General features: G+C 45.1%; 1 protein-coding gene across 1 annotated transcript; it reads right to left on the reverse strand.

The window, feature by feature from the left end:
• Positions 1–1525: 1525 nt before the first annotated feature.
• Positions 1526–4542, reverse strand: LOC143773526 (uncharacterized). The gene is made up of 2 exons (XM_077260968.1): positions 3268–4542; positions 1526–2728 (listed from the first exon to the last, which is right to left on the reverse strand). Exons 1-2 carry the CDS (start codon positions 3468–3470, stop codon positions 1744–1746), a joined length of 1188 nt encoding a protein of 395 aa, XP_077117083.1. The 5' UTR covers positions 3471–4542; the 3' UTR covers positions 1526–1743.
• Positions 4543–21804: the final 17262 nt, after the last annotated feature.

Below are 21804 nucleotides of genomic sequence, written 5' to 3' on the forward strand. Positions count from 1 at the left end.
TTGTGGATCCGCGAAGGAGGAGCAGAAGAATGTGGGTGCATCCTCTGTTGACCCAACGCCTCACTAAAGGCCATTTTCATCGGCTATATACAGCTCTGCGGGCACATCCAGAAAAGTTCTATCTCTACTGCCGCATGACAATCCAAACATTTGACAGATTGTTGGAGATATTACGCCCAGGAATAACATTTCAGGACACAATGATGCGCAAAGCCATCTCCGCCGAGGAACGTCTTCTCCTTACATTACGGTATGTATTCTACATCCTCACATACCTTTTGTTGTATTTATGGGTTTGTTTCCTTTATTTTTGACCCAGAATATGTGTACATTAGGTCACAAGCAGATGTGACAAAGATCATAAAATATTTTAGTTAAGCTCCCTTTGTAATTTTGGTTTGTCCCAGCATTGTTTGGGATTTTTTTATGAGAAATGTTTTGTGTGCACTCTTGACCCATATGTAATTTTTTGGTATGTGTTTCTCTTTCAGATTCCTGGCCACTGGATTGTCATTTGCGGGACTCCACCTGGAGTTTTTGATTGGCCAATCAACCATTTCTGGCATTGTGCGTTTAACATGTCGGCAAATATGGGATAGACTCAAGGACCTTGTGATGCCTGAGCCAAAACAGGCTGATTGGCTCAAAATAGCCCATGGGTTCCAGGTGAATTGTGACTTCCCAAACTGCATTGGAGCGGTGGATGGGAAACATATCCGGGTACGTAAGCCGCCGAACTCGGGCTCCCAATTCTACAACTATAAGCAGTTTTTCTCTGTAGTACTGTTAGCTGTAGTTGACAGTAACTACAGGTTTATAATTGTAGACATTGGGGCCTATGGCCGAACTGGAGACTCTAGGGTATTCAATTCGTCTATAATGGGTCGGCGGCTACGTGACAACCAGTTACATCTCCCACCACCACAACCACTCCCAGGCTCCACTGCAGAACCAATGCCTTTTTTTTTGGTTGGTGATGAGGCGTTCCAACTGACCAGACACCTCATGAGGCCTTATCCCCGGCGCAACCTGGACCACCGTCGGAGGATATTTAATTTGCGCCTTTCTAGGGCGCGGAGACTGGTTGAGTGTGCATTTGGTATTCTGGTGGCAAAATGGCGTGTCCTCCAGACTGCCATACAGCTCAGTGAGGCTACCGTCACTGAAGTTATCAAAGCATCAGTCATTTTGCACAACTTTACCCGCATACATGATTGCTTTGCAGATGGTAATGATGAACACATGTTGCGTAGTGTAATTAGGCCAACACCACATGGCCCTCCTCCGCGCCGTCCCCTTTCTGGAGTCAAAGTTAGGGATGTTTTGACAAATTATTTTGTATCTCCTCAGGGTTCTACTCCCTGGCAAGATTATGCTGTTTCTCAGTTGTAATTTTCTTATTTTCTTGATGTCTTTGTGAAATATAATTTTTTATGCCCCAGAAAAAGTACTGTGTGTGTTGTGTTTCCTTATTGACCCTATGTTTATGTTTCTAGAATATGTTTGTGATGCAATAATGATTTTGACCAAAACATCATTTAGCTTTTTCAAAAACATTTTACTTAAAGAACCAGCCTTTTTTGGTTTCCCTGTTAACATATTTTTTTCATATGTTAGTTTTCCTTTTTTAGGGTGAAGTTTAAAACCAGAAAAAACAGAAAAGGTTAAATGGTGCCAAAAATAACACAAAACCATGGTAGGCAGCTCACAAATATAAAGATTAGGCCACAAAACAACAATACATTACAAATCCCTGTAAGTTGGCGGGGGAGATGGTGCCTGCTCTGGGTCCTGGTCAGGGGGCCTTTGTTGGGCCAATGTGACTTCATCCTGTGAGGATGCACTGGCTTGTGGCACAGAATACTGGCCTTGTCCATATTGGCCAGTTGGGTGGTGTCCATAAGCCAATTGTCTCTGTGCCTCATGCTGACGGACATATTGGCTTGCATCATACCCAAGCCCAAAATGGCCATGTTGTCCAAACCCAGGTTGGGACCAGCCTACATCACTGGGTCTGGAAAAGTTGCCATATTGGGATTGGGGGTTGTAGGCTGCCATTTGGTAGACTGATGGCCTTTGTATATTTGGTGGTGGGAGGGGTTGAGGTGGAGGCATACGTGGAGGAGGTGCTGCAAATCCTGATTGATCTTGCTCCTGTTGAGGGAATTGAAGGCGCAAGAGGTTGGTTTGGGAAAGCTGCCTTCGCTCAAGATATTCAAACACCTCATAGGGGTTATTTGGAGCTGTGCTTAAATCAATCAGGATTTGCATACACCCTCTCACACGTAGCCTCACCTCACGGGGAAGGGGTCTAAGGTAACGGGCAAGGCTGCGGGCAAAGGCCTCCTCTCCATCATCCGTTGCTGCCCTGGCCAAATAATTGAGGACCCCAGCGTCAACATCATTTCTTGTTGCTTGCAGCTCTCTCCTTCGGCGGGCTCTCCGTAAAGGCCCAGCTGCCTGTGGGGATGACACCAGTGGGTGTGGAGGGCTGCTGCTCTGGGCATGTTCCTCAGGCCTTTCAGCATCATGTGGTGCTGAGGGTGGTGGTGCTGCTGCATCTTCCTCACTTGCTGCTGCCTGCTGTGATGATGATGCTGATGGGTCCTCAAGGATGGATGCTGAAGCTTGGAAAGATGGGCCTGCCACCTCTTCATCAACACTTACAGGATCGATCAGAGCCTCCGATTCCGACCCGGTCTCCCTCTCTGTGAGGTTAGACTGTGTTCTGTTAATAAAAAGCAAAAAAAAAAGGGATTAGTTTTTGCCCATTGTTTAATTACACATCTGTGAGCTATATTGTGTCAAAAAACATACACACAACCTCATATCAGACCAACATCTACTCCACTCTTATCTCAAATTCACACATGAATATACCAGATTTTTCTGTGGGATCACACCAAAGGTTAACAACACTATCACAACACATCATAATGTGGCCTAACATTTCAAGCTCAAACAAAAACAGGAAGACCCACATCTTCAAACAATCACAGAACATCCAGTAACAAACCAACTAACAAACCACTGCATGAACATTTCTAATCTCGCCTACTACCTTCTCATCCATCCCTTGTAGTAGGTAGTGATGTTTGGCGGGCAGGGTCCTCTCTCATCCAGGATCCTTTTTGAATTTAGCCTTGTTTACATTATATTTTGCACTATATTTACACATCCTTACATGTAATTGGCAATGTAAGAACCGTAAAAATAACAAGATAAGATTGATTATCAATCAAAATGTGTGGAGAGGTTATTACTTACTGCCTCAGATTCATACTGACATCCAAAAATGAAAGACGGTCATAGTAGATATATTTCCGCTTCTTGAGTGGGGCTGATGACCCACTTCTTGCCCGCTGCTGTCTTTCACGCCGGTATTGGTCCCGGATGCTGCGCCATCGTGTCATTACATCATCCACTGCAATTACATGTTCAAAAATATTGAGCAAGATCAGTAGGAACATAGCTTCTTACAGTTGTCATTGATTTTTTTTTTTGTTTGTTTTTTTTTGGGGGGGGTTTCTTGCACCATTATTTACATGGTGCAGCAGATGTGAAAGGGGTTACATGCAGTGGTCTATATATCGGTCACAGTTGGAAACTTTACAGTCACAGACTGGGAGGGGAGAGAACCCTGTTCTTGCAAACATACATTAGGTCGGATTGTGAATGTGAAATAAAAATGCCTTCTGCAAGAATTAGCCTAATGTGACAATTTAGGACAAATAAAGACAAGGGGCAACACCCCTCTGGGCGAGGTATGAGTACCAAGAAATATTTATCCGCGCAACATCAAGATTACCTATGTACATAAACACTTGGCCTTGTTAATCAGCTTTGGGATTTGACAAAATGGACATAAATGACACAGATATCTAAAAATGATTCTTCAAGTCATCATGTAGGGAAAGCATCTTGTAAAGTCAAATCTGGGGAATACATGAGTGTACTTACTTAGTCTTGTCTGGTCCGCACGTGGCCGTTGGGCATAATCAGGGAATAGGAGGCCACAGATGGCCCTCCAAGCTGCCTCTTTCCTGGCCCGGTTGGAGTAGTTTGGATCCCGCTGGTCCCATATTTCTGGCCTTTCTTGGACCAGGATGAGGAGCATGTCCACATTAATTAGACTGGCCATGATGCATGCAACTCTGTGGAGGCGAGCCCCAGACTTCCGGGATGTCTGTGTGGCGTTTTCAGCTAATTAGCATGTCTGGGATTCATGATTGAGGGCTTGGCTCAATTCCTTGCACCTGGCGTTGGCTGGCGTATTTCTCGCAAGTCACACTGCTGGTCCGTGTGTAATCCGTATTTTTCACGCACCCATAGACTTTCATTGGCGATTTTTTTGCGCAACACGGTGACAAACGCAGCATGCTGCGATTTTCTACGGCCGTACAAGACCGTATATTACGGATCCGTAAAATACGGCAGATAGGAGCTGGGACATAGGGAATCATTGGGCCATGTTTAATGCGTATTTTACGGACGTAGTTTATGCGCTCATACGTCCGTAAAACTCGCTAGTGTGAGGCCGGCCTTAGTGACAGAGCCAATTTGGTACTTAATGACCGAGCCAATTTTTACAATTCTGACCAGTGTCACTTTAAGAGGTTATAACTCTGGAACGCTTTATCGGATCCCACTGATTCTGAGATTGTTTTTTCGTGACATATTGTACTTCAAGTTAGTGGTAACATTTCTTCGATATTACTTGCGATTATTTATGAAAAAAATGGAAATATGGTGAAAATTTTTAAAATTTTGCAATTTTCAAAGTTTGTATTTTTATGCCCTTAAATCCGAGAGATATGTCACAAAAAATAGTTAATAAATAACATTTCCCACATGTCTACTTTACATTAGCACAATTTTGGAAACAATTTTTTTTTTTTGTTAGGGAGTTATAAGGGTTAAAAGTTGACCAGCAATTTCTCATTTTTACAACACCATTTTTTTTTAGGGACCACATCTCATTTGAAGTCATTTTGAGGGGTCTATATGATAGAAAATAACCAAGTGTGACACCATTCTAAAAACTGCACCCCTCAAGCTGCTCAAAACCACATTCAAGAAGTTTATTAACCCTTTACGTACTTCACAGGAACTGAAACAATGTGGAAGAAAAAAATGAACATTTAACTTTTTTTTGCAAACATTTTACTTCAGAACCATTTTTTTTAATTTTCACAAGTGTAAAAACAGAAATTTAACCACAAATTTTGTTGTGCAATTTTTCCTGAGTACGCCGATACCCCATATGTGGAGGTAAACCACTGTTTGGGTGCACTGCAGAGCTTGGAAGTAAAGGAGCACCGTTTGACTGTTTCAATGCAGAATTGGCTGGAATTGAGATCAGACGCCATGTCGCGTTTCGGGAGCCCTTAATGTGCCTAAACAGTGGAAACCCCCCACAAGTGATACCATTTTGGAAACTAGACCCCTTAAGGAACTTATCTAGATGTGTGGTGAGCACTTTGAACCCCCAAGTGCTTCACAGAAGTTTATAACGTAGAGCCGTGAAAATAAAAAATCGCATTTGTTTTCACAAAAATGATTTTTTCGCCCACAAATTCTTATTTTCACAAGGGTAACAGGAGAAATTAGACCACAAAAGTTGTTGTGCAATTTCTCCTGAGTACGTCAATACCCCATATGTGGGGGTAAACCACTGTTTGGGCGCACCGCAGAGCTTGGAAGTGAAGGAGCACCGTTTGACTTTTTCAATGCAGAATTGGCTGGAATTGAGATCGGATGCCATGTCGTGTTTGGAGAGCCCCTGATGTGCCTAAACAGTGGAAACCCCCCACAAGTGATACCATTTTGGAAACTAGACCCCTTAAGGAACTTATCTAGATATTCGGTGAGCACTTTGAACCCCCAAGTGCTTCACAGAAGTTTATAACGTAAAGCTGTGAAAATAAAAAATCGCATTTTTTCTACAAAAATGATCTTTTTGCCCCCAAATTTTTATTTTCACAAGGGTAACAGGAGAAATTAGACCACAAAAGTTGTTGTGCAATTTCTCCTGAGTACGTCAATACCCCATATGTGGGGGTAAACCACTGTTTGGGCGCACCGCAGAGCTTGGAAGAGAAGGAGTGTCGTTTTACTTTTTCAATGTAGAATTGGCTGGAATTGAGATCGGACGCCATGTCACGTTTGGAGAGCCGCTGATGTGCCTAAACAGTGGAGACCCCCCACAAATGACACCATTTTGGAAACTAGACCCCTTAAGGAACTTATCTAGATGTGTGGTGAGCACTTTAAACCCCCAGGTGCTTCACAGAAGTTTATAACGTAGAGCCGTGAAAATAAAAAAATCGCATTTTTTCTACAAAAATGATCTTTTTGCCTCCAAATTTTTATTTTACCAAGGGTAACAGGAGAAAATGGACACCAGAAGTTGTTATACAATTTGTCTTGAGTACGCCGACACCCCGTATGTGGGGGTAAACCACTGTTTGGGTGCATGGCTGAGCTCGGAAGCAAAGGAGCGCCATTTGACTTTTCAATGCAAAATTGACTGGAATTGAGATCGGACGCCATGTCGCGTTTGGAGAGCCCCTGATGTGCCTAAACAGTAGAAACCCCCCAAAAGTGACCCCATTTTGGAAATTAGACCCCCATGGAACTTATCCAGATGTGTAGTGAGAACTTTGAATGCCCAAGTGCATCACAGAAGTTTATAATGCAGAGTCGTGAAAATAAAAAATATTTTTTTTTTAACAATAAAGATTTTTTAGCCCCCAAGTTTTTATTTTCACAAGGGTAACAAGAGAAATTGGACCCCAAAAGTTGTTGTCCAATTTGTCCTGAGTATGCTGGTACCCCATATGTGGGGGTAAACCACTGCTTGGGCGCACGGCAGAGCTCGGAAGGGAAGGAGCGCCATTTTGGAATGCAGACTTCGATAGAATTGTCTGCGGGCGTTATGTTGCGTTTGCAGACCCCTAATGTATCTAAACAGTAGAAACTCCCAACAAGTGACCCCATTTTGGAAAATAGACCCCCCAAGGAACTTATCTAGATATGTGGTGAGAACTTTGAATGCCCAAGTGCTTCACAGAAGTTTATAATGCATAGTAGTGAAAATAAAAAATATTTTTTTTCCCACAAAAAAGATTTTTTTAGCCCCCAAATTTTTATTTTCACAAGGGTAACAAGAGAAATTGGACCCCAAAAGTTGTTGTCCAATTTGTCCTGAGTATGCTGGTACCCAATATGTGGGGGTAAACCACTGTTTAAGCGCACGGCAGAGCTCGGAAGAGAAGGAGCGCCATTTTGGAATTCAGACTTTGATAGAATTGTCTGTGGGTGTTATGTTGCGTTTGCAGAGCCCCTGATGTACCTAAACAGTAGAAACCCCCCACAAGTGACCACATTTTGGAAACTAGACCCCCTAAGGAACTTATCTAGATATGTGGTGAGAACTTTGAATGCCCAAGTGCTTCACAGAAGTTTATAATGCATAGTAGTGAAAATAAAAAATATTTTTTTTTCCCACAAAAAAGATTTTTAGCCCCCAAGTTTTTATTTTCACAAGGGTAACAGGAGAAATTGGACCCCAAACGTTGTTGTCCAATTTATCCCGAGTACGCTGATGCCCCATATGTGGGGGTAAACCACTGTTTGGGCGCACGGCAGAGCTCAGAAGAGAGGGAGCACCATTTGACTTTTTTAGCGCAAAATTGGCTGTCGTGTTTGGAGACCCCCCTGATGTACCTAAACAGTGGAAACCCCCAAATTATAACTCCAACCCACCCCTAACCCTAATCTTAACCCGATCCATAATCCTAATCACAACCCTAACGATAATCACAACCCTAACCCCAAAACAGCCCTAATCTCAACCCTAACCATAACCCTAATCAAAACCCTAAATCCAACACACCCCTAACCCTAATCCCAAACGTAACCCTAATCCCAACCCTAATCCAAACCCTAATCCCAACTCTAACCCTAACTTTAGCCCCAACCCTAACCCTAACTTTAGCCCCAACCCTAACCATAACTTTAGCCCCGTCGTCACAAAAAAAGTTCAATGTAACCTTTTTTTTGTACGTCGCGTCCGCCATTTCCGCGCATGCATGGCCGTAACTCTGCCCCCTCCTCCCCAGGACATAGACTGGGCAGCGGATGCGTTGAAAAACTGCATCCGCTGCCCACGTTGTGCACAATTTTCACAACGTGCGTCGGTACGTCGGGCCGACGCATTGCGACCGCCCCGTACCGACGCAAGTGTGATAGAAGCCTAAGGCTACTTTCACACTAGCGTCGTACTCGGCCCATCGCAGTGTGCCGGGCCGACGTACCGACGCTAGCGTTGTAAGCGCCGCACAACGGGTGCAGCGGATGCTGTTTTTTCAACGCATCCGCTGCCCCATTGTGAGGGGAGGCGGGGGCGGAGTTCCGGCCGCGCATGCGCGGTCGGAAATGGCGGACACGTCGCACAAAAAAGTTACATGTAGCTTTTTTTGTGCCGACGGTCCGCCAAAGCACGACGCATCCGTCGCACGACGGATGCGACATGTGGCAATCCGTCGCAATGCGTCGCTAATGCAAGCCAATGGAGAAAAAACGCATCCTACAAGCACTTTTGCAGGATGCGTTTTTTCTCCGACGCATTGCGACGGAAGCCAAAAAACGCTAGTGTGAAAGTAGCCTAACCCTAACCCTAAATTTAGCCCCAACCCTAACCCTAGCCCTAACCCTAACCCTAACTCTAGCCCTAACCCTAGCCCTAACCCTAACCCTAACCCTAACTCTAACCCTAACCCTAACCCTAACTCTAGCCCTAACCCTAGCCCTAACCCTAACCCTAACCCTAACCCTAAATTTAGCCCCAACCCTAACCCTAACCCTAACTCTAGCCCTAACCCTAGCCCTAACCCTAACCCTATCCCTAACTCTAACCCTAACCCTAACCCTAACTCTAACCCTAACCCTAACCCTAACCCTAACTCTAACCCTAACTCTAACCCTAACCCTAACCCTAACTCTAACCCTAACTCTAACCCTAACCCTAACCCTAACCCTAACCCTAATTTTAGCCCCAACTCGTCTTCTCCTGCCGGCCGGCAGATGGCAGCAGATGGCGGGCGCACTGTGCATGCGCCCGCCATAAGGAAAAAGCCGGCTGGCAGGAGAAGACAGAAGAGGACCCAGGGACACCGGGTGAGTATGTTAGGGTCCCCGAATCCCCCTATTTCTCTGTCCTCTGATGTGTGATCACATCAGAGGACAGAGAAATACAGATCGCTTTTTTTTTTTTTTTGCGGTCGCCGGTAAACCGTTAATTACCGGCGATCGCAAAACAGGGGTCGGTGCAAACCGACCCCGATCATGTTCTTTGGGGTCTCGGCTACCCCCGGCAGCCGAGACCCCAAAGATCTTCCGGGTGCCGGGCGGCGGGCGTACTGCGCGTGCGCCCGCCATTTTTTCCCGGAAAAAAGATGGCGGCGCCCATGGGGACCCACGAGGAGCACCGGGGGAGGTAGGTAAGTATCGGGGGGCTATTGGGGGCCATCGGGGACCCTATTTCTCTGTCCTCCGATGTGCGATCACATCGGAGGACAGAGAAATTAAACGGCACATCGCTTTTTTTTTTTTTGTTGCGACCGCCGGTAAACGGTTAATTACCGGCGATCGCAACTCGGGGGTCGGTAAAAAACCCCCGAATCATGTTCTCTGGGGTCTCGGCTACCCTCGGCAACCGAGACCCCAGAGAAAATCCGACTCTGGGGGGCGCTATTCACTTTTTCCACAGCGCCGTTAATTAACGGCGCTGTGGTTTAAGTACCCTTAGCGGCCGCCGTTAAAAGGCGTATCGGCGGTCGTTAAGGGGTTAATATCGCATTGCATACGGATGCCGTACAGATGTCACACTGTTACTAGATGCAAGGAAATCGCATCCTCGCATTGCAAGCGGATTACATACGAATCACTGTTCAGGGAACATTTGTGTGATTCTCGGCCGTTAAAATCGGACCAATTTTTGATATGGCAAGTGTGACTCCAGCCTAAACAAAACAGTCCATATAAATGAAACAGGCTTTGAAGTGCTGATCGCCAGAGTTGTGTCCACCTCAACTCACAGCACTACATGAAGCAGCGGAACAGCCTTTTATAGCCTCTTCCAAGCCATTGAATCAAATGTAAGGGAACAGGCAATCCCTCCCAGCTCTATGGATGTTCCTAAAACCCAGACCCAAAATACTAGTCCATTAAAACACACCTCTCAGCACTATATGTGTTGGAACAAAACCTGGGGTAAAAACAAAGTAAGTAAATGCCTTGCAGTAAATAAATAGCAGTAGTGCATGAAAATAATATAGACTGATTAGTTAACATAATTTTTATTAAAAAAAAAAAGCCATCCCACCATGTCAAGATGAGCTTATTCGGGACGTTCCTAACCTCTAGTATTAAAATCTTAGCATACGTCAAGTGACGTAATTTGAATAAGGGACTGAGACCTGGCTAATGGACACCCAGCCGTGGGGAACTATATGAATGTAATGTTCAGCTCAAGGAAATGGGAGGCCACCTGCTTATTTTCAAAGAGCTGAAATAACCTGAAACAAAACCTAAAGAGATGAACTGGAGTATAAGTTGGTGTGCATGCAGAGTATAGGTGCATTTTCTCACTGGCCACTAAACAGAATAAGCTGCATGCGTAAAGGGCTGGTTTTAGAGAAAGTGGGACCCTGAGCAAAAGTTTAAAGTGGGGCCCCAAAAGCTCACATATTCCATATCACACAAACATTTCGGCTGTATTTATAGGTGAAGAGTTCAGGCCGTTAAACAAGCGTGATCGACGGCATTGAAGTTGTTAGACGCCTGTTCCCGAGTTTCTTTACACCGGCTGAGGAAGAATGATGGGGACAGATAGTCCTCGATACAGTATAATGCACTCCCTATGGTCCTTGATAGAGAATAATGCAGCCCCCCTCACATTAATACTGCAGCCCACCCTCAGAGTATACTGGAGCCCCTCTCAGAGTATACTGCAGCCCCTTCAGAGTATACTGAGGTGCCCTTCAGAATATACTGCAGCCCAACATACACACAGTATACTGCAGCCCCCCTCAGAGTATACTGCAGCCCCTTTCAGAGTATACTGGAGCCGCCCTCAGAGTATACTGCAGCCGCCATCAGAGTATACTGCAGCTCCTCTCAGACCATACTGCAACCCCCTCACAGTTATACTGCAGCTACACACACAGTATAATGCAGCCCCCTCCACACACATAGTATAGTGCAGCAACCCCCAAACACATAGCATAGTGCAGCTCCCCCCAAACACATAGTATAGTGCAGCTCCCCAACACACAGTATAGTGCAGCTCCCCAACACACAGTACAGCTCACACCCAGTACACAGTACAGTGCAGCTCCTCCCAACACACAGTACAGTGCAGCTCCCTCCCAGCACACAGTATAGTGCATCTCCCCCAGCACACAGTATAGTACAGCTCCCACCCATGTCTTTGATGTACTCGCAGAAGTAGGAGAACGGAGGAAAGGATACCTGGTGTTCTTTTTTGTATCTTGTCCCTAGCGTAGTCCACCTTTCTTGTAAGTTGTATGGCAGCTTGGTGACTATGGGTTTCACCCCACGTGCGGTGTCCAGGTAGCTGAGACCAGTAAGATGGGTGTCTGTCTTGGCCAGCTGGAGTTCGAACAGCAGTTCACTGAGTTCCTGGAATTTTGAAACGTCCTTGCTGGATATTTTAGGAAAATCCTGTAATTGTTTGATCAGTGCATCTTCTATAGCTTCAGAATTGCCAACATTTTTCTCTAGTCTGTCCCATGCGGTCATGAGACCAGCCGCTGGATCACTGATGTAAACAGATCTGAGTCTCTTGATTCGCTCTGTGGATCATGGTTCAGCCACCTGATTAGCAGGTCCAGCTCTTCAGCAGCAGTAATGCCGAGGTCACTAGTTGCAGTTTTATTGGCACACTTCCACCCTCTAGTTTTCGGGTTGGTCGTCGAACCTTGTGACGTTCCCCCCACATATGGGGTATCAGCCTACTCAGGACAAATTGAACAACAACTTTTGGGGTCCAATTTATCTGGCTACCCTTGGGAAAATAAAAAAAAATAAAAGATTTTTTATTTTCACGGCTCTACATTATATACGTATGTGAAGCACTTGGGGGTTCAAAGTGCTCACCACACATCTAGCTAAGTTCCTTAGGGGGTCTAGTTTCCAAAATGGTGTCACTTCTGGGGGTTTCAATGTTTAGGCACATTAGGGGCTCTCCAAACGCAACATGGCGTCTGATCTCAATTCCAGCCAATTTTGCATTGAAAAGTCAAATGACGCTCCTTCCCTTCTGAGCTCTGCCATGCGCCCAAACAGTGGTTTCCCCCCACATATGGGGTATCGGCGTACTCAGGACAAATTGCACAACGACTTTTGGGGTCCACTTTCTCCTGTTACCCTTGGAAAAATAAAAAAAAATTTGAATTTGAAATAATTTTTTTGTGAAAAAAAAAGTTAAATGTTAATTTTTCTTTAAACATTCCAAAAATTCCTGTGAAGCACCTGAAGGGTTAATAAACTTCTTAAATGTGGTTTTGAGCACCTAGAAGGGTGCAGTTTTTAGAATAGTGTCACTTTTGGGTATTTTCTATCATATAGACCCATCAAAAGTGACTTCAAATGTGATGTGGTCCCTAAAAAAAAAAATGGTGTAAAAATGAGAAATCGTTGGTCAACTTTTAACCCTTATAACTTCCTAACAAAAAAAATGTTGGTTCCAAAATTGTGCTGATGTAAAGTAGATATGTGGGAAATGTTACTTATTAAGTATTTTGTGTGACATATCTGTGTGATTTAAGGGCATGAAAATTCAAAGTTGAGAAATTGCGAAATTTTCTAAATTTTTGCCAAATTTCCATTTTTTCACAAATAAATGCAAGTCATATCAAATAAATGTTACCACTGTCATGAAGTACAATATGTCATGAGAAAACAATGTCAGAATCACAGGGATCCATGGAAGTAATCCAGAGTTATAACCTTATAAATGGACAGTGGTCGGAATTGTAAAAATTGGCCTGGTCATTAACATGCAAACCACCCTTGGGGGTAAAGGGGTTAATGAGAAAAAATTAACTTTTTTAATTTACCAAATGGCTGCAATGAAAGAAAAAGTGAAAAATTTAAAGGGGTATGAGTTATTACATAAAGTGACACTGGCCAGAATTATAACATTTGTCCTGGTCAGGAAGGTGAAAACAGGCTTGTGGGTGAGGGGGTTAAACAAATATGTGTTTTATATTGCGGTTTATTTGGTCTATAATGAGCAATGCTGGCACATGAATCCTTCCACAACATGTACCCTAAGGAATTTGTGGAATGTGTTTAAAAAAAAATCATGTGTTGGACGTATTTTATATTGGCTGCTGCAAAGAGATTATATTACCACCTTCCCTTCTTAATACCTAAGTATGAAGGGATTAAAATTCACATTTTTCAGTGTAACAACATTTTAAAAAGTATAAAAGTGTGTATTTACTTTCTGTAAGAAATACAGTTTAGTAATAAATGTGGAATGCCTTTGGTGATTTCTCTGTTTGCCCTAATATAGCAAAATGAGGGGTGCTCTGGTCTAAAAGAAGACTTTGTTTAGGAAAAAAATAAACAGGATTTAATTTTATACAGTGTCTTAATCTTCCTAACCCCTCGTGTGCAGATCTTGTGGATTTCTAGTATTTTCCTCCCTCTTTATATTATGTGTTTATATAGGCCTGGTCAAGCACTTGATACTTTGTAACTGTATTACAGAAGAGATCGTCATTTTTCAGAGGTAGGTGGATTGCTGCGATTGTCGGGATGCGAGAAGTGACCTTTGAGATATGGGACCAAGTGTGTAAATAACAAACTGTTGACATTGCCTTAATTAATTTTCCATTTGTTACATTTCGGGCACAGTGTCATTACCATGTTTACTGAGAGATACAGCACATTATCTATTACCTTTTTACATTTTTAAATGTATTTTCATAGTAATTTACTTTTAGGTTGACTTACCAGTAGATTTGAGACCAAACTATTGATTATTTATCTGTAGGACTCCTTTAAAAAACTCGTTTAAAGAAAAATGAATGTCAACCTCGGGCAGCAAATCAATCAGTTATTTGCCCACATTGTATGTTATTTCTGAATCTTCTCCTTAGTACTAATGTATTTCTGTTCTGAATTTTTTAGTGACTGTTGTGTGTAGCTTAAAACCACCCTCTCGAGAGTGAGAAAATGAGTGAACAAGTTTGCAGGTAAAACAAACCTGTGCGCTTGTTTTACCCCGCATGTGGAATTTGCATTAGCAGGACTCAGAAGCCGCAATCTTAAGCCTACCCTTTTTCCTCATCTGCTGTAGGGATTCTAGAGATCGCCTCTGTAACTTCCCTTACCACAAAGATGTAGGAGAAAAAAAACAGAGGTTTTCCAATCGACTGCTTACAAGTTGATGTGTGGGAAAAAATAAAGATAACCAGAGTTTTTGTCATCATGAGTTCTTGCATATGTGTCACGATTCAGGTTTGGATTCATGGCATCTCTGGTTCTGCTACAATTTAAATATAGCTTTTTTACTGTCAGGTCAGCAAGGGTTAATGTCTGTTTCCTTGCTGGCAGCTGCTGCATTGCTGGTAAGCTGATGTGGGTGGTATCCACTCCCACTATCCTTTAAATAGTCACCTGACGTATCAGCTGACTGTTGGTAATAGAGTTTTCCATGTAGACCAGCCGTGCAGTTGCAGCTCTCTGGTGGGAGGGCTGAATCTGATTCTTCTGTGGATCTTGGGGTCTTGTTTTCGTATCCTCTGTGGTGTGGAGCTTGGCCTCATAGTCTTGAGCTAAGTTTTTGTGTATTTACCTTGTCTGTCTTGTGCTTGTCACTATCCCCTGTGCTTATGCTATCTTCAGTGGTCAGGCTAGCGCCTGGCTGGCCAATGCACTAGGCAATGCAGTGTGAGGTGACAGTTAGGGATGAGGTACGTGGAGTTCAGGAGGTGTTCCATCCCTCATTCCCTATTGTTAAGGCCTTCCTCTCCCCTTTACCATCCTGTTGTGTGTGCATTGGGACATCTGCTGGTACGACCCCAGTTGGGTCGTGACATTATTACCAACCATCACATTCTTCTGGTGAACCTATGGCACAAGAAGAGGCTCTTGCTCGCATGATCCAGACCCTCATGGATGAGTTAACGGAGCTGCGGTCTCAGGTGGTACAGCAGCTTCAGCAGGTGTCAGGGTTTCTGGTCTCGGCTCATGTCTTGGCTCAACCGGAACCCAAGATATCTCTCCCTGACAGGAGGGAGAGATACATTTTTGGTCTTTAAGGAAGCCTGTAAATTATATTTCAGTCTTTGCCCTTGTTCTTCAGGGAGTGATCGGTAATCCCCAATCCTGAGTCTTCTCCCTGCCGACCGATTCACCATCTTTGTGGTTGGTGGACGAGTTTTTCATGGCATTGGCACTGGTGTATGGGCATCCTGATGACATCTCCCTGGCTGAATCCTGACTCTGCAAGAACAAGCAGGGGGCCAGCCGGCTGAGGGGTACTGCTCAGAGTTTCAGAGATAGGCCACTGACACTCAGTGGAATAACCCTGCTCTTAGGAGCCATTTTTGTCAGGGTCTGTCAGCTAGGCTTCAGGATACTCTGGTGCAGTATGCTACACCTGGATTGTAGAAGGCAGCCATGGTCCTTGCTATCTGTGTGGATAGATGTCTCAAGGAGAGGTATACACCAATTCTGCCACCTGTTGGTCTTTTTAGGGAGGAGGACACACTGGTGCAGACAGATGATCTCATGTAGGTGGGTGGAGCCTTCTCTCAAACTAGGTTGCCTGTGGTTCATTGTGGGACAGGGGCATGTTTTTTTCTGTGGTCTGACTGATCATTTTGTCAATGTTTGCCCAGCTCACATCAAAGGTTGTACTCCATCACAAAAGCCGTGTTCCCAGGGTCATGTGGAGGGAGGTGACCAGGGTGTGTATATTTTCTCCACCTTTAAATCTCAGTTTACCATTATGGCTAAAGTTGTGGTTAGTGGAGAGACTGAGATGGTACTGGTTCTTGTGGATAGTGGAGCTGAAGTCAATCTGGTGGATTCTCGCTTTGTTCAGACCCACGGTCTGATTGGTAGGATGCTGGCGAGACCCATTACCTTTCGAGCAATTTACTCTGTTCCTCTCAGCCAGGGGAGTGTGACCCAAGTCGTAGATAATATTAACCTGCATATAGGGACTCTTCATGAGTTTCCCTTGTTGAACAGACACAATCTGCTCATAGATTGGCGGTCCAGTGAAGTAATGAGTTGGGACCAGTAAAGACTGTTGCCTGGGTGCTACTGTCTCTGCCGTCCTTCTTAAATCTACCCCTTCTTCTCCGGTGAAGGCAGCTAAAGTGCTACTGGGGAATAGGGGCCAGATTCTACCCTCAACACAAGTAAACCCTGAGTCTCAGGGTTCTCTCAGGAGGAAGCAGGGTCAGGCCCTGGGCCCCAGAGAGGAAGAAGAAACAATTTTTTAAGGGACGCGGGCCCTTTAATACGAAAGGAGGCAGAGGCGCGCGGGCGCATGCATGCAGTCCCAACCCACGGCCAGGACCAGGGTCTGAGGCACCACCCGGCGAACCCAGGTAAGCTCTGAGGCCCTGGGAGAATGGGGGTGGCACAGCATGGGTTCTGTGAGTCCGGGGAGCCTGGGGCCAGTGCTGGCATCGGGGCCCCCCCTTCTCATCTCTCCTCATTCTGGCAGCTGCAGTGCCTTCAGCACCCTCTGACTCTGCGACGTCTCAGGGCAGAGGGTGGATGACATCATCACTGCACGCTCAGCCTCTCTGTCCTGAGCATTGCAGAGTCGGGAGAGATGCTGAGTGTACGAGACCTGCGGTGGGAATGGGAAAGGTGAGTACTTCATTTTTTTTTCTTAATGTATGCAGCATTACATGGGCCCCATAATATGCTGCATGGAGGAGCAGGGGGGCCCATAATATGCTGCATGGAGGAGCAGGGGGGACCATAATGTGCTACATGGAGGAGCAAGGGGGCCCAAAATGTGCTGCATGGAGGAGCAGGGGGCCCATAATGTGCTGCAAGGAGGAGCAGGGGGGCCCATAATGTGCTGCATGGAGGAGCAGAGGGCCCATATTACTGTATGTAGGAGCATTATATGGGGCCCACAATACTGTATGGCGGACTATGAGGTGCCCATAATACTGTATGGCAGACTATGAGGTGCCCATAATACTGTATGGCGGACTATGAGGTGCCCATAATACTATATCGAGGACTTTGAGGTGACCATAATACTGTATGGCGGACTATGAGGTGCCCATAATACTGTATGGCGGACTATTTGGTTGCCCATAATACTGTATGGCGGACTATGAGGTGCCCATAATACTGTATGGTGGACTTTGAGGTGCCCATAATACTGTATGGCAGACTATTTGGTTGCCCATAATACTGTATGGCAGACTATGAGATGCCCATAATACTGTACGGCAGACTATATGGTGCCCATAATACTGTATGGTGGACTATGACGTGACCATAATACTGTATGGCGGACTATGAGGTGCCCATAATACTGTATGGTGGACTATTTGGTTGCCCATAATACTGTATGGCGGACTATGAGATGCCCATAATACTGTATGGTAGACTATGTGGTGCCTGTTGTGAATTCCATTCTCGGGCTCCCTCCTGTGGTCATGAGTGGTATTGTGTGAGTTCTGCTCTTGGGCTCCCTCTGGTGGCTTCTAGCTATATGGCTGGCTGGTAGCTGGGCTCAGCTGCCTTGTAATCTGCTAGTCTGGCCTCTTATTTAATGCCACCTGGACCTTTACTGAGTGCCTGCTGTCGTTGTATTCAGTAATGGTTCTGATCTCTCTTGGACTACTTGTGACCTGTCTCCTCCTGGAGAAGCTAAGTCTTGCTAGTTTATTATTGCTCATTATTGTCTTGAAAGTATTTCTCAGTATATGATGAGTTTAGTCCAGCTTGCTTATATGTGATTTCCTTGCTTGCTGGAAGCTCTGGGGCGCAGAGTTGCTCCCCTCGCATCGTAGTCGGTGTGGGGGTTCTTGCATTCTCTGCGTGGATGGTTTTTGATAGCATTTTATACTGACCGCACAGATCCCTTGCTATCTTCTGTCTATTTAGTGTTAGCGGGCCTCATTTGCTAAAACCTGTTTTCATTTCTACGTTTGTGTTTTCCCCTTATCTCACCGTTATTATTTGTGGGGGGCTATCTAAACGTTGGGGTTATTTCTCTGAGGCAAGTGAGGCTTTGCTTTCTCTCTAGGGGTAGCTAGTTTCTCAGGCTGTGAAGAGACGTCTAGATTTTTCAGGAACGTTCCACGGCTGCCTATAGTGTGTGTCGATAGGTTCAGGGTTGCGGTCAGTAAAGTTTCCCACATCCCCAGAGCTCGTCCTAATATTACGGTTTACCCATCAGGTCAGTTTTTGCGATCCTAAACCACCAGGATCATAACAGTACAGCAGGCCGAGAAAGAGTTAATGCATCGCAAAAGAGGGATAAGAGAAATCCTGAGTTCATTTTTTTTTTCCTCTGCAGTGTGTCTAGCCTCTCTCCTCCCCTTAATCTCTGGGTGGTTCTGAATTCAGCTGCAGACATGGACATTCAGAGGCTGTCTTCTAGTGTGGATCATCTCACTGCAAGGGTGCAGGGCATTCAGGATTATGTAGTTCGCAGTCCTATGTCAGAGCCTAAAATACCAATTCCTGAGTTATTCTCTGGAGATAGATCAAAGTTTTTGAATTTTAAAAATAATTGCAAGTTATTCCTTTCTCTGAGACCTCGTTCCTCTGGTGATCCTGTTCAGCAAGTTAAAATTATTATTTCTTTGTTGCGTGGTGACCCTTAGGATTGGGCATTCTCCCTGGCGCCAGGAGATCCTGCATTGCTAAATGTGGATGCGTTTTTTCTGGCGCTTGGATTGCTTTATGAGGAACCTAATCTGGTAGACCAAGCATAAAAGGTTTTGCTGGCTCTCTCTCAGGGTCAGGATGAAGCTGAGGTTTACTGTCAGAAGTTCAGAAAATGGTCTGTGCTCACTCAATGGAATGAGTGTGCGCTGGCAGCGATTTTCAGAAAGGGTCTTTCTGAAGCCCTTAAGGATATTATGGTGGGGTTCCCCACGCCTGCGGGTCTGAATGAGTCCATGTCTTTGGCCATTCAGATTGATCGGCGTTTGCGGGAGCGCAAACCTGTGCACCATCTGGCGGTATTTTCTGAACAGAAGCCTGAGTCTATGCAATGTGACAGGATTCTGACCAGAATTGAACGGCAAAATCACAGACGTCAGAATGGGTTGTGCTTTTACTGTGGTGATTCTGCTCATGTTATATCGGATTGTCCTAAGCGCACAAAAAGGTTCGCTAAGTCTGTCACCATTGGTACTGTACAGCCTAAATTCATTTTGTCTGTTACTTTGATTTGCTCTCTGTCATCCTATTCAGTTATGGCTTTTGTGGATTCAGGTGCTGCCCTGAATTTTATGGATTTGTCATTTGCCAGGCGCTGTGGGTTTATCTTGGAGCCTTTGCAATTTCCTATTCTACTAAAGGGAATTGATGCTACGCCATTGGCCAAGAATAAGCCTCAGTACTGGACTCAAGTGACCATGTGCATGACTCCTGCACATCAGGAGGTGATTCGCTTTCTTGTGTTACATAATTTGCATGTTGTCGTGTTGGGTCTGCCTTGGCTGCAGGCCCATAATCCAGTCCTGGATTGGAAAGCGATGTCTGTGTCAAGTTATGGTTGCCAGGGAATTCATGGCGACGCTCCTTTCGTGTCAATTGCTTCTTCTACTCCTTCTGAAGTCCCTGAGTTTTTGTCGGACTACCAGGATGTATTTGATGAGCCCAAATCCAGTGCCCTACCTCCTCATAGGGATTGTGATTGTGCTATAGATTTGATTCCTGGTAGTAAGTTCCCTAAGGGACGAATTTTTAATTTATCTGTACCAGAACATGCCGCTATGCGGAGTTATATAAAGGAGTCTTTGGAGAAAGTGCATATTCGCCCGTCCTCGCCCCCTTTGGGTGCAGGGTTCTTTTTTGTGGCTAAGAAGGATGGTTCTCTGAGATCCTGTATAGATTATCGCCTTCTAAATAAAATCACGGTCAAATTTCAGTATCCTTTGCCACTTTTGTCTGATCTGTTTGCTCAAATTAGGGGGGCTAGTTGGTTCACCAAAATAGATCTTCGAGGAGCTTATAATCTTGTACGTATAAAGCAGGGCGATGAATGGAAAACAGCATTTAATACGCCCGAGAGCCAATTTGAGTACTTGGTGATGCCTTTTGGGCTTTCTAATGCCCCTTCAGTGTTTCAGTCCTTCATGCACGACATCTTCCGAGAGTATCTGGATAAATTTATGATTGTGTATCTGGATGATATTTTGGTCTTTTCTGATGATTGGGAGTCGCATGTGAAGCAGGTCAGGATGGTATTTCAGGTCCTGCGCGCCAATGCCTTGTTTGTGAAGGGCTCTAAATGTCTCTTCGGAGTCCAGATGGTTTCCTTTTTGGGCTTTATATTTTCTCCGTCTACTATTGAGATGGACTCAGTCAAGGTCCAGGCTATTCATGACTGGACTCAACCTACATCGGTGAAGAGTCTTCAGAAGTTCTTGGGCTTCGCTAATTTTTACCGTCGTTTTATCACTAATTTTTCTAGTGTGGTTAAGCCTTTGACAGATTTGACCAAGAAGGGTGCTGATGTGACGAATTGGTCTCCTGCGGCCGTGGCAGCCTTTCAGGAGCTGAAACATCGGTTTTCTTCGGCTCCTGTTTTACGTCAGCCAGATGTCTCTCTTCCTTTCCAGGTTGAGGTTGATGCTTCTGAAATTGGGGCTGTCTTGTCGCAGAGAAGCTCTGATGGCTCTGTGATGAGGCCATGTGCTTTCTTTTCAAGAAAGTTTTCACCTGCCGAGCGGAATTATGATGTTGGTAATCGAGAATTGTTGGCTATGAAGTGGGCATTTGAGGAGTGGCGTCATTGGCTTGAGGGGGCTAAACATCGTGTGGTGGTCTTGACTGATCACAAGAATTTGATTTATCTCAAGTCTGCCAAACGGTTAAATCCTAGACAGGCTCGATGGTCGCTGTTTTTCTCCCGTTTTGATTTCGTGGTTTCATACCTTCCGGGTTCGAAAAACGTGAAGGCTGATGCCCTTTCTAGGAGTCTTGTGCCTGACTCTCCGGGAGTTTCTGAACCGGCTGGTATCCTCAGAGAGGGGGTGATTTTGTCTGCCATCTCCCCTGATTTGGGATGGGTGCTGCAGGAATTTCAGGCCAATAGACCTGACCGTTGTCCACCAGAGAGACTGTTTGTCCCGGATAGATGGACCAGTAGAGTTATTTCCGAGGTTCATTCTTCTGTGTTGGCAGGTCATCCTGGGATTTTTGGTACCAGGGATTTGGTGGCTAGGTCCTTTTGGTGGCCTTCCTTGTCGCGGGATGTGCGTTCCTTTGTGCAGTCCTGTGGGATTTGTGCTCGGGCCAAGCCTTGCTGTTCTCGTGCCAGTGGATTGCTTTTGCCTTTGCCTGTCCCGAAGAGGCCCTGGACGCATATTTCCATGGATTTTATTTCGGATCTTCCAGTCTCTCAGAGGATGTCTGTCATCTGGGTGGTTTGTGATCGTTTTTCTAAAATGGTCCATTTGGTGCCCCTGCCTAAGTTGCCTTCCTCCTCCGATTTGGTTCCGCTGTTTTTTCAGAATGTGGTTTGTTTGCATGGTATTCCTG

This window comes from Ranitomeya variabilis, chromosome 1 (genome assembly GCF_051348905.1).
Source record: "Ranitomeya variabilis isolate aRanVar5 chromosome 1, aRanVar5.hap1, whole genome shotgun sequence".
Classification (NCBI taxonomy): Eukaryota; Metazoa; Chordata; class Amphibia; order Anura; family Dendrobatidae; genus Ranitomeya; species Ranitomeya variabilis.